The 25,650-nt window shown below is 35.0% G+C and overlaps 1 protein-coding gene across 1 annotated transcript in view; it reads right to left on the minus strand.

Moving 5' to 3' along the window:
• The window catches only part of TEX11 (testis expressed 11), a gene marked incomplete at its 5' end in the record, with an annotated part of 270,791 nt that overhangs the window by 111,021 nt on the left and 134,120 nt on the right, over nt 1-25,650 (minus strand). The window contains 2 exons of the mRNA XM_080795516.1: nt 2,234-2,358; nt 7,114-7,216. Coding sequence (XP_080651642.1) covers nt 2,234-2,358; nt 7,114-7,216 — 228 coding nt within the window. The remainder of the gene's footprint in view (nt 1-2,233; nt 2,359-7,113; nt 7,217-25,650) is intronic.

Here is a 25,650-nt window from a genome sequence, read left to right on the forward strand (position 1 = left end):
ATTTGTTCTATCACATTGATTGATTTGCGAATGTTGAACCATCCTTGTAACCCAGGGATGAATCCTACCTAGTCATGGTGGATAATCTTTTTAATGTGCTGTTGGATCCTGTTTGCTAGGATCTTGTTGAGAATCTTAGCATCCATATTCATCAGTGATATCGGTCTGAAATTCTCCTTTTTGGTAGGGTCTTTGCCTGGTTTGGGGATCAGGGTAATGCTGGCTTCATAAAAAGAGTCTGGAAGTTTTCCTTCTGCTTCAATTTTTTGAAACAGCTTCAGGAGAATAGGTATTATTTCTTCTTTGAAAGTTTGATAGAATTCCCCAGGGAATCCGTCAGGTCCTGGGCTCTTGTTTTTTGGGAGGTTTTTGATCACTGCTTCAATCTCGTTACTAGATATCGGTCTATTCAGGTTGTCAATTTCTTCCTGGTTCAATTTTGGGAGTTTATAGTTTTCCAGGAATGCATCCATTTCATCTAGGTTGCTTAGCTTATTGGCATATAACTGTTGATAATAGCTTCTGATGATTGTTTCTACTTCCTTGGTGTTAGTTGTGATCTCTCCCTTTTCATTCACAATTTTATTAATTTGGGCTTTCTCTCTTTTCTTTTGGATTAGTGTGGCCAATGGTTTATCGATCTTATTGATTCTTTCAAAAAACCAGCTTCTAGTTTCGTTGATACGTTCTACTGTATCTCTGGTTTCTACCTCGTTGATCTCTGCTCTAATCTTGATTATTTCCCTTGCCTCAGGAGACATATCTAGAAAACTGCTGCTATGGCTGATGTCAGAGAAATTACTGCCTGTGGTCTCTTCTAGGATTTTTATGAGTTCAAGTCTCACATTTTGGTCTTTAATCCATTTTGAGTTTATTTTTGTGTATGGTTTAAGAAAGTGATTCAGTTTCATTCTTTTGCATGTAGGTGTCCAGTTTTCCCAGCACCATTTGTTGAAGAGACTGTCTTTTTCCAACTGCATATTCTCTCCTCCTTTGTTGAAAATTAATTCACCATATAATTATGTGTGTATTTCTGGGTTTTCTATTCTGTTCCACTGATCTCTGTGTTGGACTCTGTCATTACTAATGGTTGCAAACCTACCATACTGACAGTCAGGGCTGGGACTAGGGTAACCTAAGTGATGTAAGTAAGGCTCTTAAGGTACAAAATTTAAGGAGGCACTCACACTTAGGGTCACACAAGAACCAACTCCACTTGCATGACTCAGAAAGTGGGTGCTTCCTTAAGGGCCTCACTTCCTCACCCTGGTCCTGCACCCTGCTCTGTTTCATGTATTCCACTTTCTGACCACCTTTCTAATTCACTCCCTTCTGTTACTCCAGCAATCCTTCAACTGCACTTAGATCTCCAATTCATTCATGCTATGAATTTTTCACTGTCCCTCATCCCTTTGATATCCTCCTCCATGACCAGTTTAAATTCCATGGGGATTAATAATAATCACTTCCTTTTTTCTGATTTTCCTACTACTACTCCTTTGCTTCATTGTATTCATTTGGCAAAACCACGAACCTGGTTAAATTCAACTTTCTACTGACCTTTGTGCCTATATCCATGCAGCTAAAAGTGGCTGGATAAAAACCTGTACAACTATTTCTTTTATTTTAAAACTTCATCAAATACTTACTGGGCAAGCATCCCACACTAGTATGTCATTCACTTTCTTGCTTTCCTGCATTATTAGTTTATACCTTACCCATCTTCTCAAACTCCCCAACATCTCTTCCATTCTCACTTCTGGTGATGACCTTGTTTCCTACTTTGTTGAAAAAACTGAAGCTGTCAGGAAAAAAACCTTTCAGATTCCTACTACCACATTTATTCATACACCAGGAACCACACCACATACTCTAACTTCTCAACTGCTATCATAGGTAACTATCCATTTTCTTTCCTAAAAACCCAGTCCCTGAATTCATACACTTGTGTCCATCCCCTCTTACCTATTTAAGGACATTGCTCTAATAATTCTCTTTTTTCTCTCACACACATTGTCAACTTTTTATTCTCTTACTAGGTCATTTCCATCAGCATATAAGCACTCTCATTCATCCCATCTCAAATAAACCCAACAAACCTCTGATCCTACTTCTTACACCGACTTCTGAACAGTTTCTTTTCTTTGTAGCAAACTCCTCTAAAGAGTTCCATTAATTGTCTCTCAAAATGGAAAACAGGTAAAAATCTTGTGGATAAATATGTAAGAATTACCTCTAGAGCAAACTGGGCAGCTAAACTGAGAAGCATGACAGGTGACTCTCTATCTAGAAGTAGCTCATTCTCCTCTGGAACTTCAGGTATTAATAACTTCTCTAATGTAGTAATTGCCCGCAAAGCTGAAACAGAAGGAAACAATTTAAAAAATGAGATACTCTTATCAAAGATAATAGTCACATATGATTAATTATACCACAGTGATTTTGGAACTCATTTTAAGGGCACCGATATCTTTTCTTTTATTTAGTGCAATTAGCCAACATATAGTATATTATTAGTTTGATGTAGTGTTCAAAGAGCACTAGTATCTTTAAAATATTAGTTAATTTTCATAAAATCATTTAAATTGCTTAACAGTCAAGGAGGACTTGAATGTCAAAAAAAAGCCCAACTGAGCAATTCACCTCTGTGAATTTATCCCATGGATATACTTGCAAAAGTGAACAAAAACATACAAATATGTTTACCCAGCAATTTTTTAGGAGTACAGTATAGAACCAACCTACATTCCATCAATAATCGATGGGCTAAATACATTGTGGTACATTCATAAAAGGGAATCTAAAATGGAATGAAACTTAAAAATGAATGGTGGCGGCTATTAGGGAGGGCACGGATTGCATGGAGCACTGGGTGTGATGAAAAAACAATACTGTTACGCTGAAAAGAAATAAAAAATTAAAAATAAATAAAAAATAAATAAAAAATAAATGAATGGTGGCATTACATTCCATTATATATCTTAAAGATAGACTACAATAAGTTAAATGTATGCACTATAGAACTTAAATTAGCAATTAAAATAAGAAAAAAAAGAGAGCTAATAAGCCAAAAGATGAGATAAATGTAATCATAAAAAATACTCAATCCAAAAGAAAGTAGAAAAAAAGAAAAATGGTGATAACGAAGAGATGAGACAAACAGAAGACAAATAAAAAGGTGCTAAATTTAAACCTAACCACATCAATAATCATGTTAAAGATAAATGGTCTAGAAGACCCAAGTAAAAGGCAGATAGTCACACTGAATTAAAGAAAGCAACTTTCAGGGGCGCCTGGGTGGCTCAGTGGCTTAAGCCTCTGCCTTTGGCTCAGGTCATGATCTCAGGGTCCTGGGATCGAGTCCCACATCGGGCTCTCTGCTCGGCAAGGAGCCTGCTTCCTCCTCTCTGTCTCTCTGCCTGCCCCTCTGCCTACTTATGATCTCTCTCTGTCAAGTAAATAAATAAAAAATCTTAAAAAAAAAAGAAAGCAACTTTCAGTTATATGCTACCTACAAGAAACACACTTAAAATATAAAGACAAAAAAAAGACAAAAAAAATATAAAGACAAGATTAGTTAAAAGAAAACACATGGGATAATATATACTATGTTAAAGGTAATCAAAAGAAAGCTGGAATGGCTATATTAATATCAGACAAAATGGATTTCAGAGCAAAGAATATTACATAACAAGGTTAATTCATGATGATAAAGGAATTAATTCATTGTGAAATTATAACAATCTTTTTTTTTTAAGATTTATTTATTTGACAGAGATCACAAGTAGGCAGAGAAGCAGGCAGAGAGAGAGGAGGAAGCAGGCTCCCCACCGAGCAGAGAGCCCAATGCGGGGCTCGATCCCAGTACCCTGAGATCATGACCTGAGCCGAAGGCAGAGGCTTTAACCCACTGAGCCACCCAGGCGCCCCGAGACTATAACAATCTTAAATGTTTATGCACCTTATAACAAAATTTCAAAACACAAGGAGCAAAAACTTAAAGAACTGCAAGGAAAAATTAACAAATCCACAATTACAGTCTAAGATTTCAGTACCTGCTATTAGTAATGGACAGATAAAGTTGTAAATCAGCAAGGATGTAGTACACCTTACGCAATTAATCAACCTGACCTGAATAACACTTACAGGACACTCAAATGCCAGTAAAATATACATTTTTCTCAGGTGCATATAGAACATTGACAAATAAAGACAATATTCTGGGCCATAGAATAAGCCTTAACATATTTAAAAGGATTCAAGTTATATAAAATTATGATCTTTGACTATATGATTTCAAGTTTATTATATAGCTAAACTAATTAAGACAGTATGTAAGTGGTATAAAGACAGATTAACAGATCAATGGAACAGAATGAAGAATCCAGAAAGAGACCCACACACACAACAACTGATTTTCAATAAATGTGCAAAGGTAATTCAGTTGAAAAAAATAGTTTTTAAATAAATAATGCTGAAAATATGACGCTGGAATGACTAGATAGCTATGTGCAAAAAAAAGAAATGAACTTCAGTTCATACCTTAAATTAAATAGCAGAATTAATATACAAAATCGATCACAGAACGAGCCATACACTTAAACCTATAATATTTCGCGAAGAAAACAGGAAAAAAAATTTTGTGACCTTATATTACGTAAAGCTTTTCTTACCCATAATACCAAAGAGGAAAAAAAGATAAATTAGACTGTCAAATGTCTCATGAGAGACACTGATAAGAAAATAAAAAGAAAAAACTTGTAAAACACATATCCAATAATTTGTATGTATAATACATACAGAACTTTCAAAACTCAGTAAGAAAACGAAGTTCCATCTATCTTAGCAAGTAAATTATATTTCTTCCCTATGTTCTAGCCACTATGACAGAAGATGAATAAAACATATAGAGATGAATTTAAAAAAAGAAAACAAAGTTCCCTGTAGAAAACTGGACAGAAGATTTATACAAACACTGTCAAAGAAGATACATGGGTATCAAATATCAGACATTACAGAAATGCTAGTTAAAAGCACAATAGGGTAATACTACCAACTATTAGCATGGCATATAGTTTTAAATGGACAGTTCCAACTGCTGTTGAGAACACAGATCACCTGGAGCACTCATATATAGTTCGTCAGAACATAAAATTATATAGCTACTTAGGAAAACAGCTTGGCAGTTTCTAACATGTATTTACCATACAATCCAAAAATCCAACTCCTAGATATTTATCCTAGAGAAGTTAAATCTTATCACACAAAATCTGTAAACAGATATTTATGGCACATTTATTCACAGCTGCCCAAAACAGAAACCATCCAAATATACTTCAACTGGTGAATGAATAAACAAACTGTTTTACATACATACTATAGAGTACTACTCAGCAATAACAAAGAACAAACTATGGAAACACAACGGTATGAATGAGTTTTGAATGCATGATCATAAGTGAAAGAAAGGCTCAAAAAGTTTCATAATATATGACCCCATTTATATGACATTTTGGAAATGGCAAAAATATATAGAGAGAAATGAGTTCAGTTGTTTCCAGGATTAAAACTAGTTGGAAGGATGACAATAAAGGAACCTGAGGTAATGTTTTGTTCTATATCATGACTGTAACGGTGGTTACATGATGGTACACATTTGTCAAAACTCACAGAATTATTAATATAAATAAACCTCATAGAATCATACCCTAGTAAGAGTAAGTTTTATTCTATATATTATCAATAAACATGGCTTTAAAAATAGTCACAAATAACTGGGGAAAAAATAAAAAGACTGAACTGATGCTATGTTTAAAAAGTAAAAAAAAATATGTTAATAGAATGTTAAAAGGTTTAATAGGAAATCTATTTTTTTGCCATTTCTATTGGTAAAAATTTCAAATTTTTTTAATCTTTCAACATAATGCATCAAATAAAACAAATTCTTGGGGCGCCTGGGTGGCTCAGTGGGTTAAAGCCTCTGCTTTTGGCTCAGGTCGTGATCCCAGGGTCCTGGGATCGAGCCCCATGTCGGGCTCTCTGCTCAGCAGGGAGCCTGCTTCGCTCTCTCTCTCTGCCTGCCTCTCTGCCTACTTGTGGTCTCTGTCAAATAAATAAATAAAATCTTAAAAAAAAAATTCTCAGAGGTCTCCAATGAAAACATTGATGATGGACATGACTACACTATAAACCCTGATAAAGAACTGACACCAACTTGCTAATCTTTAATTAATATACAGGAACACTTTACTATCCAGTGGAACATTCATTTTCCAATGAAGAATAAATTATCTTTCTTTTTTATGGAGTGCAAAGCAGAGTCCATTGCACATAGTAGGTATTCATAAACAGTTGCTCAATTGGATTAGTTTAAATTCTGTTTGGATCCATTAATTTAAACTTCTTCATTTCTCAACTTATGCCCTTCACAAGGGACAACCAGTCTGGAGCTCCAGCTGCCTCAGGATATTCTCAGCTACACTGATAGCTGAATGGGAATAATAATATCACAGCACAGGCATATCTGTAACCAAGTCAAGATCCAGGAGTGTACAGACACATCAACTAGGAAACTATGCTTAACTTAATAGAAAAGGCACAGCACTAATGGGATGAGGTTCATGTGAGCAATTTCAGCACTGTCAACTCTGTAGAAAGAAACTCCATTTCAAGGCCAAATCTCTTACCAATCACTTCCCAAATAAGTGAAAACATTTTAAAGTAAGCTGAAGACTTCGATTGTCTAAGACAACTCTTAACTGAAATGGGTTTGCAATATCAATTCCCTCTTATCCCATAGCTTTTTAAACTTAATTTTTAAGAGGTTCAAACTACAAAAGGTACAAAAAAAAGTATACCACAACAAGACTCACTCCAATTCTTGTCCCACATCTCCCTAGTTCTTACTTCCCCAAAGGCAAACCCTGTTCTTTTATTCCTACGTAAACTTCATAATTCCTTTTTGCATGGTTGTATCATCTTTACACAGCCAAGCTAGAATATAGAATATATAACTCCATTGTCTTGAAAACAATGTTTTTTTCCTTTATGGTACAAGAAGATTATTATTCTTTATATTAACAGTTAGATATAATTCATAAATTACATTCATACCTCTGCCAGAGTTTCCCTCTAAAACTGCAATCTTGAATACATAAAACTGAGTGAAAATATTTGTAGGATCACGTCGTTCAGCTTCTATCACTGCCTCTTTAGCCTGAAAAAAAGAAATATTGGCTCTCTTTCATACAAGTAATAAGGAAGACCTTATCATATTTTACTAAAATTATTAATATAGTCACAATGGGTAAGGATACACAACATAAAAAGACATGAATCTAAGTAAAATCTTTAAAGAACTGTTCCCTTAAAATGCTAAAGAGACAGTGAGTTCTGCTTCTAGAAATAGGGTGCATTATATGTCAGACTAACTCTCCTACTGAAAACAACAAAAAATATTAGATAACTTTTTTTTTCAATTATAAAGCAACTTACAAGATAATAAAATCTAAGGGAAAAAAGTGAGGTTCTAGAGAAACAAGCAGAGAATTAAAGCCACTTTTTTTTCTGGTGGGCATTTATAAATCTAAACAAATGTTAGCTTTAGTTTTAAATGAATCTCACTAGGTTAGGAAAACAGACATCAAGACCCAAGGGACCACACGCTTAGGCTATCAGAACTAAACTGCTCCTACCTCCATCACCAGGGGACTGCAAAGAAAGTTACTTCGGTTTTGAGTGGAACACAACAAAATATGGTGGGGAGAACCAATTCCTGAGGCATGTATTTACATCACCAAATTACATTCTACAGGAAGCCAAAAGACCTCAAGCTATGAATTGAGTTGACGTTGGTCCCAAACATCTGAAGAAGCAAAGGTAAACGTTCTCTGGGGGAAGTAATCTTCATCCTAGGCTTCAAAATATTTCCAAAAATGATTTTTCAAGAATCGGGAGTAGTAAACAAACAAAAAAAAATCAAGCAAACTAAGAAGCAATACAACATAAATGAGAATCAGCAGAAACAAATTACAGAAAGATTCTTAAAATGTAGATACCAGAATTACAAAAAACTATAAAACAACTGTTTTCAAAGTTTAAAGAAATAAAAGGCCCTCAGAAGTATATGTAAGTAGGCTGATAAACAATATTACATATTGATATGGTACAGTGGTTATTTCCAGTTGATACCAATTCTGATTGATTACTGCCTGTGGAATATCAATTGTTACACATCCTGAATATCAGAGAAGTTTGTAGGAAACAGAAACTATAAAATAAGACTTTGATGATGTGAAAAAGAAGAACTACGTGAAATGAAAAATGCAATAATCCAAATGGAAACATGGTAGATAGGTTCAATTGCAGATTAGAAACATGAGAAGGGAAAATTAGTGAACTGAAAGATAAGGCAAAACAAATTAGGCAAAGTACAGTACATATATTACAAACATGGACAGTTCAATAAAGATTCTTTTTAAGACAACAATGAAAAGAATTGAAACACTAAGTAATTTCCACATTGGTAGCAGGGGGTAACCAGAAATTTTAAAAAAGAGGATACTTCTTTCAACAAACTGTGTTGAAACAAATGAACATCCATGTGCAAAAAAAAAATGAATCAGACCATAAACTTCCACAAAATTAACACAAAATGGATCATAAACCTAACCATAAAACCCCCAGCTATAGAACGCTTAGAAAGTAACATAGGAGAAAACTGAAGTGACCACTAGTTTGCTAATGACTTTTTATTTTTTATTTATTTTTTAAAGGTTTTCTTTTTAAAGATTTTATTTACTTATTTGTTTGACAGAGAGAGACAGAGAGACAGACGGTGAGAGAGGGAACACAAGCAGGGGGAGCGGGAGAGGGAGAAGCAGTCCTCCTGCAGAGCAGGGAGTCCAATGTGGGGCTCGATCCCAGGACCCTGGGATCCTGAACTGAGCTGAAGGCAGATGCTTAATGACTGAGCCACCCAGGTGCCCCTATTTTTCAGTTTTTATTTAAATTCCAGTTAGTTAACATACAGCGTAATGTTAGTTTTACATGTATAATACAGTGATTCAACAGTTCCATACAACACACAGGGCTCATCATGACAAATGCACTCCTTAATTCCCATCACCTATTTAACCCATCCCCCCCTACCCACCTCCCCTCCAGTAACCCTCAGTTTGTTCTCAGTTTTGTTGGTTAAGGGTCTGTTTCTTCCTTCGTCTCTCTTTTATTTCCCTGAACATTCCTTTGTTTTCTGTCTTAAATTTCACTTAGGAGTGAATTTATATGGTATTTGTCTTTCTCTGACTGAATTATTTCGCTTAGCATACATAATACTATCTAGCTCCATCCATGCCGTTGCAAATGGCAAGACTTCATTCCTTTTGATGGCTAATATTCCATTATGTGCAAATATGCACCGTAACTTCTTTATCCATTCATCAGTCAATGGACATTTGGGCTCTTTCCATAATTTGGTCATTGTAGATAATGCTGCTATAGACATGAGACATTGGTGTGAAGCCATGGGGCCCTGGACTTCGTTCGTTGAGAGATTTTTGATTACTGATCCAGTTTCTTGGCTAGTTATGAGTCTATTCAAGTTTTCTATTTCTTCATGCTTCAGTTTTGATAATTTATATGTTTTTTGAAATTTACCTATTTCCTTCAGGTTGGTGATGACTTAAAAAAAACCACCAAAAGTACAATCCATTAAATTAGGAGTTAGACATTATTAAAATTAGAAATGTCTGCTATGTGAAAGATATCATTAGAGAATGAAAACATAAGTTGCAGAGTGAGAGAAAACATTTGCAAAACACACATCTGATAAAAAGCTGATGTCTAAAACATACAAAGAATTCAACAACAAGACAAGAAACTACTCAATTATAAATTAGGGGAAAGACTTGAACAGTTACCTCTCTAAAAAAGATATACAGATAGCAAACAAGCATATAAAAAGATGCTCAATATTATATTTCACCAAGAAAATGCAAATTAAAATAATATCACTATACAACTATTAAAATAGCTAAAATTTAAAACATTCACAAAACCAAATACTGGTGAGAATGTAGAGAAATAGGAATTCTCATTCATTGTTAGTAAGAAAAATAAGAGTAGAGCCATTTTGAAAGACAGTTTCATAGTTTCTTATAAAACTAAACATACTCTCACAATATAATCTAGCAACTGTCCTTCTTAGTATTTTACCCAAATGAGCTGAAAGCTAATGTCCACAAAAAATCCTGCACATTGCTAATTATAGAAATTTACTCATAATTGTGAAAACTAGGAAGCAACCAAAATATCCTTCAATAGGTTATAAAAATATAATAAAACTCAGAATACCCTAATTTTGTAATGATAGTGTATAAATCACTTTTACTTCTACTATAAAAGTTAAAAATAATATTAAAAATAACTATAGCTATAAAAATTTGTTAACAGATGTACAATATAAAAATATGTAAAGTGTGACATGAATAGCATAAATGTGAAAAGAGAAGAAGTAAAAGTGTAGAGTTTCTCTATGCGTTTGAACATAAGTTGTTAACAGCTTAAAATAGACTGTTATATCTAAAAGATGCTTTATGTAAACCACATGGTAACCACAAAGAAAAAACCCATAGTACATACATAAAAGATAAATAAAAGGGAATCAAAGCATACCACTACAAGAATAAATTTTTTTAAAAGATAGCAAGAGAGGAAAAAAAGAACAAAGGAATTTTAAAACTAAGAAAACGATTAATAAAATGGGAATAGTAAGTTCTTACCTATCAAAATTACTTTAAATATAAATGGAGAAAATTCTCCAATCAAAGACAGAGAGGGATTAAATGATTTTTAATAAAAATATTCCAACAGTATGTTACCTATTAGAGACTAACTTAGCTATAAGGATATGCATAAACTGAAAGGGACTGAAAAAGATATTACATGCAAAAGGTAAAGAAAAATGAGAAGGAGGGGCTATAATTATATCAGATAAAATAGACTTTAGTCAAAATTGGTCACAAGAGGCAAAGAAGGTCACTATATATAGTGATAAAGGGGTCAACGCATTAAGAGGCTATAACAATTATAAATATATATACACTGAATATTAGAGCAACTAAATATTTAAAACTAATACTGCCAAAAAGATGCTCAACATCACTAATTATAAAGGAAATGCACATGAAAACCACAGTGAGATACCACTTCACGCCTGTCAGAATGGTTAATTCAAATACACAAAAAATAACAAGTTTTGACAAAGATGTGGAGAAAAAGGAGCCCTCATGCACTGTTTGAGATAATGCAAATTGGTAGAGCTGCTGTGGAAATCACTATGGAGGTCCCTCAAATTATAATTAGAAACTACCATATGATTTCCATTACCGGGTATTTACCCCCCTAAAAGGGAAAACACTAATTTGAAAATACTACACACTCCTATGTCTATTGCAGCATTATTTACAGTGTTATTGCAGCATGATTTACAATAGCCAAGATATGGAAGCAATCCAAGTCTTCACTGATAGACAGATGGATGAAGCAGATGTGGTATATATACACTTTGTGGAAATTACTCAGCCATAAAAAAGAATGAACTCTTGGCACTTGCAGTAATATGGATGGACCTAGAGGGTCTAGAGGATATAATGTTAAGTGAAATAACTCAGTCAGAGAAAGACAAACACTAAGACTTCACTCATATGTGTTATTTAACATACAAAACAGACAACAAAAAAGGAGACAGACATAAAGAGACTCTTAAATACAATGAACAAACCGGTGGTTACCAGAGGAAAGGTGGGTAGGGCAATAGGTGAAATAAAGGTGGTTAAGAGTACACTTATCTTAATGAGCAGGGAGATATGTATAAAAGTGTTGAATCATTATACTGTACACCTGAAACTAATTTAACACTGTATGTTAATTAAATTTGAATTTAACAATAAATAAATAAATAAATCAAATGTTAACAAACTGAAGGGAGCAATTATAAACAGTAGGGAATTCAACAACGCCACTTTCAACAATGCACAGATCATCCAGATAGAAAATAAAACATATAGCATAACACTACAGACAAAATGGACCTTACAAACACATACAGAATATTCCACCCAACAGCATAAGAATACAGATTTCTCTGAAGCACACATGGAACATTCTCCAGGACAGACTATATGCTGGGCCCTAGAACAAGCCTTAACAAATTTAAGAAGACTGAAATCATATCAAATATCTTTTCCAAATGCAATGGTAGAAAACTAGAGAAAGATGACAGGAGGAAAAATGAAAAACTCACAAATGCATGGAGGTTGAAAAACACATCCCTGAATAACCAATGGGCCAAAGAGGAAATCAAAAGGGAAATCTGAAAGTATTTTGTGGCAAAACAAAATGGAAGCACAACATATCCAAACTTATGGGATGCATCAAAAACAATCTTAAGCAGAAAGTTTATAGTGATAAACACCTACATTAAAAAAAGATCTCGGGGCGCCTGGGTGGCTCAGTGGGTTAAGGCCTCTGTCTTCGGCTCAGGTCATGATCCCAGTGTCCTGGGATCGAGCCCTGCATCGGGCTCTCTGCTCAGCGGGGAGCCTGCTTCCCCCCTCTCTCTGCCTGCCTCTCTGCCTACTTGTGATCTCTATCTGTCAAATAAATAAATAAAATCTTTAAAAAAAATAAAAGACATAAGGTGACTGAATGGATAAAAAAATACAGACCCACCTGTATTTGCCTATAAAAACTCAACAAAGACTGAAAGTGAAGGGATGGAAAAAGATACTCCACACAAATGAAAGTGCAAATAAAAGCTGGTATAGTAATACTTGTATCAGATAAAATACACTTTAAAACAAACCCTGTAGCAGGAGACAAAGAACTGAACTACATAATAATACAGGGATCAATCCAACATGGGACTATAACAATTGTAAATATATATGCAAAAATAAAGGAGCACTTAAATACATAAAGCAAATGTTAAGAGATATAGAGGGAGAAAGTGACAGTATTACAAGAGTAGGGGACTTTAAGACAACATTTACATCAATCAATAGATCATCCAGACAGAAAATCAGTAAGAAAACAGTGGCTTTAAGTGATCCATTAGACCAGAAGGTCCTAACAAATTTATACAGAACATTCCATCCAAAGCTGGCAGAATACACATTCTTCCCAGGTGCACATGGAATTTTCTCCAGGATAGATCACATGTTTGCACAATAAAAAAGTTTTAATAAATTAAAGAAGACTGAATCATGTGAAGCATTTTTCCAAACCACAACAATATGAAACTAGATATCAATTAAGATGAAATCTAGAGAAAAAACATGTAAAAGCTAAATGACATGATACTAAACAACAAATGGGTCAACCAAGAAATCAAATAGGAAATCAAAAAATAGATGGAGACAAATAAAAATGAAAACAGAAGGGTGCTAACTCTGGAATGCAGCAAAATAAGTTCTCAAATGGAAGTTTATAGCAATGCAGGCCTCAAGAAACAAGAAAAATCTCAAATAAACATACTTAAAAGAGCTTAAAAAAAAGAAAAAGAAAAAACAAGCTCAAAGCTAGTAGAAGGAAGCCGTAGTAGTAGTGTAGTGAAGATTAAAGCAGAAATAAATGAAATAAGAGTCTTAAAAAAATACAAAAGATCACTGAAACCAAGAGCTGGCTCTTTAAACAGGTAAACAAAATTGATAAACCTTTAGACAGACATAACAAAAAAGAGAGAGAGAACCAAAATAAAATTAGAAATGAGGTAGAAAAAATAACAACTGAAACCACAGAAATACAAAGGAATATACGAAAATGTTATGATAAGTCATATGCCAACAAATTGGACAACCTAGAATAAATGGATAAATTTCAAGAAACATAAAATTACCAAAACTGAAACAGGAAGAAATAGAAAACTTGAGCAGACTCATAACTAGTAAAGAAACTGATTCAATAATCAAAAATCTCCCAACAAACAAAGTCCAGGGCCAGATGGCTTCACAGGCGAACTTTACTAAACATGTAAAGAAGAGTTAATACTTATTCTTCTCAAACTATTCAAAAAAACAGAAAAGGAAAGAAAACTGCCAAATTCATTCTATGAGGCCAGTATTACCCTAATACCAAAACCAGATAACGACTCCACTGAAAAAGAAAAACTGAGGCCAATATCCCTGATGAATATGGGTGTAGAAATTCTCAATAAAATACTAACAAGACTGGGGCACCTGGGTGGCTCAGTGGGTTAAAGCCTCTGCCTTCGGCTCAGGTCATGGTCTCAGGGTCCTGGGATCAAGTCCCGCATCGGGCTCTCTGCTCAGCAGGGAGCCTGCTTCCCTTCCTCTCTCTCTGCCTGCTGCTCTGCCTACTTGTGATCTCTGTCTGTCAAATAAATAAAATCTTAAAAAAAAAACCTTAAAAAAATTTTTAAAAATTAAATAAATAAATAAATAAAAAGCTGCTAGAACTGATACATAAGTTCAGTAAAGTCACAGGATACAAAATCAGCGTACAGAAATCAGTTGCATTCTATACACTAACAATGAGACTGAAGAAAGAGAAATTACGGAATCGATCCCATTTATAATTGCACCAAAAACTGTAAGATACCTAGGAATAAACTTAACCCAAGATGTAAAAGATCTGTACTCTGAAAAATACAAAACCCTGATGAAATAAATTGATGACACAAAGAAATGGGGAATGTTCACAGATTGGAAGAACAAATACTGTTCAAATGTCTGTACTATGCAAAACAACCTACATATTTAATACAATCCCTAAATCAAAACACCACCAGCATTTTCCCCAGAGCTAGAACAAACAATCCTAAAATTTGTATGGAACCACCAGAGACCCCAAATAGCCAAAGCAACCTGGAAAAAGAAGATCAAAGCTGGAGGCATCAGAATTCCGGACTTCAGGTTATATTACAAAGCTGTAGTCATCAGGACAGTATTGCATTGGCACAAAAATAAGACATTTAAATCAATGGAACAGAAAAGAAAACCCAGAAATGGACCCACAACTATATGGTCAACTATTCTTTGATAAATCATGAAAGACTATCCAATGGGACAGAAGACAGCCTCTTCAACAAATGGTACTGGGAAAACTGGACAACAATACGTAGAAGAATCAAACTGTTGCACTTTCTTAGACCATACACAAAAATAAATTCAAGGTGGATGAAAGACCTTAATCTGAGACCTGAAACCATCAAAATCCTAGAGGAGGGGGAGCCTGGGTGGCTCAGTGGGTTAAAGCCTCTGCCTTCGGCTCAGGTCATGATCCCAGGGTCCTGGGATCGAGCCCCGCATCGGGCTCTCTGCGAAGCAGCGAGCCTGCTTCCTTCCCTTCCTCTTTCTCTGCCTTCCTCTCTGCCTACTTGTGATCTGTCAAATAAATAAAATCTTAAAAAAAAATAAACACAAACCACGGGGTAGCCTTAAAAAAAAAATCCTAGAGGAGAACACAGGCAGCAACCTCTGTGACACTGGCCATAGCAACTTCTTTCTAGATTATGTCCCTGAGGCAAGGGAAACAAAAGCAAAATAAACTACTGGGACTTCATCAAAATAAAAAGCTTCTGCAGAGCGAAGGAAACAATCAACAAAACTAAAAGGCAACCTATGGAATGGGAGAAGATATTTGCATATGACATATCCGATAAAGGGTTAGTATCCAAAATATGTACAGAAGAACAGAATAAAACTCAACACCTGAAAAACACATCATCCAAGCAAAAAATGGGCAGAAGTCGTAAGCAGTCATTTCTCTAAGGAAGACATACAGATGGGGGCACCTGGATGGTTCAGTCAGTTAAGCAACCAACTCTCAGGTTTCTGCTCAGGTCCTGATCTCAGTGTCATAAGATTGACCCCTGTGTCATGAGATTGAGCCCTGCTTAAGGGTCTTCTTAAGATTCTCTCTCTCCCTTTCCCTCTGCCCCTCCCATTTTGTGTGTGTGTGTGTGTGTGTTTTCACTCTCTAGAAAAAAAAAAGAAAACAAGTGAGCAAAGTGAAAATAAAGAGAGGGGTAGGCAAACCAAGAAACAACTCTTTTTTTAAAAAAGATTTTATTTATTTATTTGACACAGAGAGAGAGATCATAAGGAGGCAGAGAGGCAGGCAGAGAGAGAGTGGGGGAAGCAGGGTCCCCACTGAGCAGAGAGCCCGATGTGGGACTCAACCCCAGGACTCTGAGATCATGACCTGAGCCGAAGGCAGAGGCTTAACCCACTGAGCTACCCAGGTGCCCCCAAGAAACAACTCTTAACTGTAGACAGCAAACTGAGGATTATCAGAGGGGAGATGGGTGGGAGGATGGGTTACACAGGTGATGGCAATTAAGGAGTGCACTTGTGATAAGCACTGGGTGTAGTACGGAAGTGCTGAATCACTATATTGTACATGTGAAACTCATGTTACACTGTATGTTAACTAACTGGAATTTAAATAAAAACTTTAAAAAAGAGAACAATCCCATTTATAATTGCACCAAAAGAAGAGAATACCTAGGAATAAATTTAAGAAGGAGGTGAGAGATCTATGGTCTAAAATCTATGACATTGATGAAAGAAATCAAAGACGACAAATGGAAACATATATCACACTCATGGATTGAAAAAATTAATTTCATTAAAATGTGCATACTACCCAAAGTAATCTAAAATTCAATGTCAACCATCATTAAAATACCAGTAGCATTTTTCATAGGACTAGAACCAATTATCTTATATGGAATTTTGTATGGAATCATAAAAGATCCCAAATGACCAAAGCAATCTTAAGAATGAAGATCAAAGATAGAGGTATCATAATCCTAGATTTGAAGAGATACCACAAAGCTATAGTAATCAAAACAGTATGGTACTGGCACAAACACAGAAATAGATCAATATAACAATATAACACCCAGAAAGAAATCCATACTTGTATATTCAATTAATCTATGACAAAAGAGGCAAGAATATACAATGGGGAAAAACAGTCTCTTCAATAAATGATGCTGTGAAACTGAATAGCTATATAAAAAGAATGAGGGGCGCCTGGGTGGCTCAGTGGGTTAGAGCCTCTGCCTTCCACTCAGGTCATGATCCCAGGGTCTTGGGATCGAGCCCCACATTGGGCTCTCTGCTTGGCAGGGAGCCTGCTTCCTCCTCTCTCTCTGCCTGCCTCTCTGCCTACTTGTGATCTCTGTCAAATAAATAAATAAAATCTTAAAAAAAATTAAAAAAATAAAAAGAATGAAACTGGACCATTTTCTTACACTATATTCAAAAAATAAGATAAAAATGGATTGAAGACCGAAATACGAGACCTGAAATCATTAAACTCCTAAAAGTAAACATAAGCAGTAATCTCTTAGACATCAGCCTCAGCAACAATATTTATGGATGTGTCTGGTCAAGCAAGGGAAACAAAAGCAAAAATAAACTATTGGAACTACACCAAAATAAAAGGTTTTGCACAGCAAAGGAAAACCATCAACAAAACAAAAAGGCAACCTACTGAATATGAAGTTAACTGCCAGTGATATAGGGTTGTAAAAAATATATAAAGAACTTAAACAACTCAACACCAAAGAAACATATAATTCAATTTTTATTTTTTATATATTTTTAAAGATTTTATTTAGACCAAGCACAAGCAGGGGGAGCAGAAGGAGAAGGAGAGGCAGGGTTTCTGCTGAGCAGGGAGCCCGATGTGGGGCTCAACCCCAGGACCCCAGGATCATAACCTGAACCTGAAGGCAGAGGCTTAGCCAACTAAGCCAACCAGGTACCCTCAAACAATTCAATTTTTAAATATGGGAAGAAAACCTGAATAGATATATTCCAAAGAACACACACAAATGGCCAACAGACATGTGAAAAGATAACTCAACATCACTAATTGTCAGGTAAATGAAAATCAAAACCACTATGAGATATTACTTCACATCTGTTATAATGGCTACTATTAAAAAGACAAGAAATAACAAGTTTTGGCAAGGACGTGGAGAAAAGGAAACCCTCATGCACTGTTGGTGGAAATGTTAACTGGTACAGCCACTGTGGAAAACAGTATAGAGTTTCATCAAATTAAAAATAGTAATACCATATGATCAGGTAGTTCCACTGCTGGGTATTTACCTAAATAAAACAAAAACACTAATTTGAAAAGTTATAAGCACCCTTATGTTTACCACAGCATTATTTACAATAGCCAAGATATGGAAGCAACCAAAATGCCCAGTGATAGATAAATGGATAAAGTGGTATATATACATATATACAGTGGAATACTACTCAGCCATAAAAAGAATGTGATCTTGCCATTTGCAACAACATGAATGGACATAGATGGTATTATGCTAAGTGAAGTCCGTCAGTCAGAGAAAGACATATTTGTCTTTCATGATTTCATATGATTTCACATACGATTTCACTTAAATGTGAAATCTATAAAACACAATGACTCTGAAATACTGAGAAGAAACTGGTGGTTACCAAAGGAGGTAGGTGGGGGAATACACAAAATAGATAAATTCAATTAAGAGGTACAAACTTCCAGTTGTAAAATAAATAAGTCATGGTGATGAAAAGTACAGCATAGGAAATATGGTCAATAGTATTGTAATAAAGTTGTATGGCGACAGATGGTGTCTACACTTATCATGGTGAGTACTGAATAATTATAGAAATGTTGAATCAATATGCTATACACCTGAAGATAATGTAACATTGTATCTTAATTATACTTCAATTTAAAAAGGTCAAAACTATAACCAACCATTTCAAAATGAGATAAAAGACATCTAGAAAATGATACAAAATATAAAAGAATGGCATAAATCAGAATTAGAAAAAATCAGAAATGAAGTATTAGATCTCAGAAAAAAATGAGAAAAAAATCATTTCAGAAATTAAGACTAACAAAAAGAAATATGAAAGTAAATAAATACAGCCAATAATGTGAAAAGAACATAGGAAACATGTTTAAAACTTAAAAGGAGGGAAAATTTTAAAGTTAAGAAGAATGGAAAATCATATATATTTTCCAGAATGAAAAATATTCTTTAAAAAAGAAGACAACCAAAGAGATCAATGCAATCCCTCTGAAAATCTCAATGCCATTTGTTTTGTTTTGTACCGAAATTAACAGAAAAAGCCTAAAATTCATATGTAATTTCGAGGGACTCTGAGTAGCCAAAAAATACCATGGAAGAAAAGAACAAACTTGGAAGACTCATACTTTCTAATTTCAAAACTTAGTACAAAGCTACAGTAATTAAAACAGTGTGATACTTGCATAAGGACAAACATACAGACAAAAGAATTAGAATACAAAGCCCAGAAATAACCCCTCACAAATATGTTGAAATGATTTTTGACTATGGTGCCAAGACCATTCAATGGAAGGAGGACAGTCTTTTCAACAAATGATGTTGGGAAAACAGGATATCCACATGTAAAATAATGAAGTCAGATCCTTACCTTACCCCTTATATAAAAAGTAACTCCAAATGGGATCAATGACCTACATAGAAAAGCTACAATTTTAAGTTTTAGAAAACTTAAGGGGAATCATGACAGTGAATTTGGTGGTGATTTCTTGGATATGACACCAAAAGCACAGACACCAAAATAAAAAATAGATATTTGGGCTTCATCGAAATTACAAAATGTTAGTGTTCCTTTTTTTTAAAAAAAAGATTTTATTTATTTATTTGACAGAGAGATCACAAGTAGTCAGAGAAGCCAGCAGAGAGTGAGAGGGAAACAGGCTCCCTGCTGAGCAGAGAGCTGGATGAGGGGCTCGATCCCAGGACCCTGAGATCATGACCTGAGCCGAAGGCAGAGGCCCCAACCCACTGAGCCACCCAGGCGCCCCCAAAATGTTAGTGTTTCAAAGGACACTATCAAGAAAGGGAAAAGACAATCCACAAAATGGAATAAAATATTTGCAAATCATATACTGATAGTAAGTTCATATCCAGAATATTTTCTTTTAAAGATTTTGTTTATCTGTCAGAGAGAGAGCACAAGCAGGGGAAGCAGCAGGCAGAGCAGACAGAGGGAGAAGCAGGCTCCCAGCTGAGCAAGGAACCTGATGCAGGACCCGATCCCAGGACCCTGGGATCATGACCTGAGCCAAAAGCAGATGCTTAACGGACTGAGCCACCCAGGCGTCCCCATATCCAGAATATTAAAGGGCTCCTGCAACTCAACAACTAAAAAATAAACAACCCAATCTAAAAAATGGGCACAAAGACTTGGAATGTCTCCAAAGATACACAAATGACCAATAAGCACATGAAAAGATGCTCAACATCAGTGCTCATTAGGGAAATGCAAATCAAAAATATAAGAAATCATTTTATACCCATTAGTATGGGTATTATCAAAAAACTAGAAAATAAAAACTATTGCTCAGGATGTGGAGAAACTGGGACACTTGTGCTTTCTGGTAGGAATGTAAAATGACACAGCCATCATGTAAAACAGTGGCTGTTCCTCAAAATGTTAAACACAGAATTACCGTATAATCCCACAATTCTGCTCCTAGGTATATACACAAAGGAACTGAACACAGATACTCAGATACTTGTATACCCAATTGATAGCAATTTTATTCACAAAAGCTAAAAGGTGGAAGCTACCCAATGGTCTGTCCACAGATGAGCGGATAAACAAAAAATGGTAACATACATACAGTGGAATATTACTGAGTCTTAAAAAGTTAGGGAATTCTGATATATGCTACAACATAGATGAACCTTGAGGACATTACGTTATGTGGTATAAGCTAGTCAGAAATGAACAAGTATTGTATGATTTCACTTATATGAGGTATCTAAAGCAGTCAAAGCCATAGAAACAGAACATAGAATTCTGGTTGCCAGGGGGTAGGGGTTGAGGGGAGCAAGGAGTTATTGTTTAATAGGAACAGAGTGTCAGTTTTACATGATGAAAAGAATTCTGGAGATGGATACAGAATATTGTGTATGTATTAATGCCACAGAACTGTGCATCGAAATGGCTAAGGGGCACCTGGGTGGCTCAGTCGGTTAAGCAACGGCCTTCAGCTCAGGTCACGATCCCAGGGTCCTTGGATCCAGCCCTGACTCAGGCTCCCTGAGCAGGGCAGTCTGATTCTCCCTCTTCCTTTCCCTCTGCCTCTGCCCCTGCTCATGCTCTCTCTCTTACTCACTCTCTCTCAAATAAATAAATAAAATCTTTAAAAGTAAATGGTCAAGATAGTATATTTTACCATAATTTTTAAAAATCAATTTTATTTCTATATGCTAACAATGACCTACTGGAAATTGAAATTAATCAAGTGAGACTATTTATAATATCATCAAAAACATGAATTCTCTGGGATAAAGTTAAAATATGTGCAGATATTTATGCTGGAAACTGAGGGAAATTAAGACCTAAATAGAATGCTACACTGTGTTAATGAATTTGAATATAATTCTGTTAAGATGTTAACTGTTTCTTAGATTGACCTAAAGATTCAATACAATCCCAATAAAAATCCCACCATTTTTGTAGTAATTGACAAGCTGATTTTACAATTTATGTGAAAATACAAAGGAATTAAATAGCCAAAAGATTCTAAAAAAAGAACAAAGCTGAGGACTTACTAGCTTGATTTTAAGACTTACTATACTACTACAAAAATCAAGACAGTGAGGCATGAGCATAGATATAAAGAATCAACAGAACAGAATGGAGTATAGAAGCAAATCCCAGTGTTTATGATCACTAGATATTTGACAAAGGTGCCAAGACAACTCAACTGGGTAAGGACAGTCTTTCAATATTGGTACTAGAATAACATGGTATCTATATGGGGAAAAATGAACCTTCACCTTTCTCTCTCTCACACATGCATATGTCCACGCACAAACATAGACACACACGTATTATCTCAAAATGGATCATAAGTCTAAAAACAGCTAAAACTTGGAGTGCCTGGGTGGCTCAGTCAGTTAAACGGCTGCCTTCAGCTCAGGTCACTATCCCGGGGTCCTAGGACAGAGGCCCAAATCGGCTTCCCTGCTCAGCGGGGAGTCTGCTTCTCCCTCTGCCCCTCCCTCCACTCATGCTCTCTCTTGCTGGCCCACTTTCTCTCTCTGAAATAAATAACTAAAAATCTTTAATAATAAATAAAATAATTAAAAACAGCTAAAACTATAAAATGTCTAGAAAAAAGCACAGAAAGGTACAACCAAGCTCATTGGGAATGCTATCGGTACAACATATCAAAAGTGGAAAAAAAGAGTAGAAGATAAATTCTTCCATATTGGGGCAAGCAAAGATTTCTAAGGACACAATAAACAAGCGATAAAAGAAAAATAGAATAAATTTGACTTTATTATAATAAATCTACAACACACCTGCTAGACTGTTGAAATTAAAAGGATTGAAAATACTGTGTATTGGCAAGGATGTGGATGAACTGACACAGTCACCACTGATTGATGGCAGGAATGTAATGGTACAACTCCTTTGGGAAACAGTTTGGTGACTTCTTACAAACTTAGAAATATCGTTACCACATAACCCAGCAATTCCATCTTTGCACATTTCCCCAGAGAAATCGAAACAAATATCCATACAAAGACTTCTACTTTGAATGTTCAAGAGTAGCATTATTCATAATCTCAAACTGGAAAAATCAAAATGTCCATCAACAGATGAATGGATAAACAAATTGCTGTATATCCATACAATGGGATGCTATTCAGGAATAAATAGGAACAATCCATTGATATATGCAAGAACACGAGTGATTCTCTAAAATATGATGATGACTAAAAGAAGTCAGACAAAAAAAAAAAAGAACAAAAAACAAAAAAACAAAATAAACCCAAAAGCACATGTATATGAAATTCCAGGAAAGATAAATGTAACTGATAGTGATAGAAACTGTATTAGTTACTACTTGGGGCTGAGAATGTACATGGGGAAACACAAGGGAATTTTCTAAGATAATTAAAATATTCTATATCTAGACTGAGGTAGTGGGTATTTTAGGATATATATTTGCCAAAATTATTTAACTGTATACTTAAAATGAGTTTTTTTTAGTGTAAATTATACTTTAATAAATTTGAATTTTAAAGTAAATTAATTATGATTTATAAGGGTCCCTTTAGTTCTATAATTCAATAACCTATGAATTTATGAATGCCAAAAAATCTGATTATTATAGATTTTACCAGATTATAATATCTTAGAACAATATGGTTAGAAGATATCTTAAAATTCTCTTAGTCAAAAAAAATGCTTCTGATGCTTGAACACTCTTCATAACATTCACACCAAGTAGTCAGTCTCTGCTTAAATAACTTCAGGGAGAGGGAATTTACTATATTTTAAGAAAATCCATTTCAGGGGCACCTGGGTGGCTCAGTGGGTTAAAGCCTCTGCCTTTGGCTCAGGTTATGATCCCAGGATCCTGGGATCGAGCCCTGCATCAGGCTCCCTGCCTGCTTCCTCCTCTCTCTCTGCCTGCCTCTGCCTACTTGTGATCTCTGTCAAATAAATAAATAAATAAATATTTAAAAAAAGAAAGAAAGAAAATCCATTTCAGTTTTGGAAAGGTCTAATCATTAGAGTTTCCTTATGATGACCTGAAATCTCACCCCTTGTAAGTCTCACCCATGGAAATACGCACGGAATAAATTTAATTCTTTTACTCCGTGATAGCCATTCAAATATTAGGAGGAAGCTATCATGTTCCTCCTAAATCTTCCACTTTCCAAGTTTAACAACCATATTTCCTTTATTCTTCACATAAGATGGTTTGAGGGCTCTTACCATCCTGAGTGCCTTCCCCTTGGCATATTAAGAGTTTGTTAATATCCTCCTTCAAAAGTGTTGCCCCCTAGTCCTACACAATACTGTAGGTACACTGTAACCAGGGCAGAATACAGGGTGGCTATACACACTTTTAGAAATATTCCATATGGATGTAAAAGAAAGCACTTAAGTAAACGTGAGATGAAGTCAGTTGTGGCTCATTCTTCATATAGCTATACCATAAAAATACCATAACTGAGGTTTTTAAGTCAACAAGCATTTACTGAATGCCTAATCTATACCTGGTATTATAGAATAAGTAGAATACATGATCCTTCCTGCAGTTAAGCTTAAAATATTTTTGTGGAAAAAAGATTTACATGTACAACATAACTGCATATTAATAAAAGTATATAATCAAGTATCAAATTGTGTGGCACATATTATATGAATTTAGAATCGGAATCTATAGATAAGGACCTTTGTGAATACTGATTGAGTATACATATGACCTGAAGCTAAAAGAGTAACTAATATGTTAGAAGGCAGAGTCAGATCTGAAGAGACCTCAATAGGCTGAAATGATGAGCCGATTCGAATAAGATGAAGACAAAGAGGGAATAATAAAATGTCCCATACTTGGATCCCCCAAAACAAGTGCACAAGAACAGAATAGATGAAATGTGGCTTAGCAGCAGAACATGTGAAAAATCTGTGGTGTTTTTAGTTGACTAAAATATTGTGGGAATGGCTACACCTGCCAAAGCATCACAAAATCAATGACAAGCTGTTACAATAGAAACAAAGGACACAGTGCCACCTAGTGAACATTACTAGTTTACTTCTGATCACAAGGTCATTTTCAGTCCTACAATGAAAAGACATGATTTTTAGAACTCCATATGGTGAGTAGAACCAATATAAAACCAACACATGAGACGTGGTGGTTTTCACTTTAGGTCATATAAATATTCTATAAATAGTCTTATCTTGTAACCGTTGTCTTATCACCACAGTGAGCTTCGAAATCGTGCTTTATTTCATCAATCTGTAGTAGTACTAACAACAGTTCGTGTAGCTAAATTGCAGTTGTAAGCTGAGGACGAGATCTCTGAGTTAAAGAGTGCTCAGTTGTGCATTACCATTAACTTTATCACAGACAATCACCAAAACAATCCATTATTTATCTCTTAATGAAAATTAAGGTTTTATTATTATTTACAGCAAAATCCCACTATATGAAGTTGTGATCAATTGCTCCTATACATAGAACCCAAGTTCATTTCCCCTATACTAAGTCTGTCTATACAAGCCTGACTTATACAAACCAAACACTTAAAAATTCTCAAAAATAATGTAATAAAATTAAGATAGCGGACTTTAAGGTACTACAAGCTCCCCAAAGGCAGAGATGATGTCTATGAAACTACATAGTTTAATATTGTCTCATATAAAATACTGGAGATACTCTCAATGGATAATGGCAATGAAAAATTTACATTTATATGACTTTGAAAATAAACCGAAGAAATTACCTATATCTAGCATTGTTATCTCAAAAGGATGTTGCTAAATGTATGAACTAATGAATCTGTAACATAATCTACGAAGAGTTCAGAGGAATTCATTCTCCAACTCCTTTAACCCACCCAAATTAACTTCTGACTTATGATTTAATATTTTATTTCAAAGCAGAATAAAACAAAATGTGTTTCCTTCTTGCCAAAGGAAAGGAACTGAGTTATAGAAGAGAATAATGGGGTGATTTCTAAAATAGTGTAATCTCCTTCAGTTCTGATAATCAAGCACAGATCTTCATCACTTTTAGATTCCAATTATC

This window comes from Martes martes, assembly GCF_963455335.1.
Source record: "Martes martes genome assembly, chromosome: X".
Taxonomy (NCBI): domain Eukaryota; kingdom Metazoa; phylum Chordata; class Mammalia; order Carnivora; family Mustelidae; genus Martes; species Martes martes.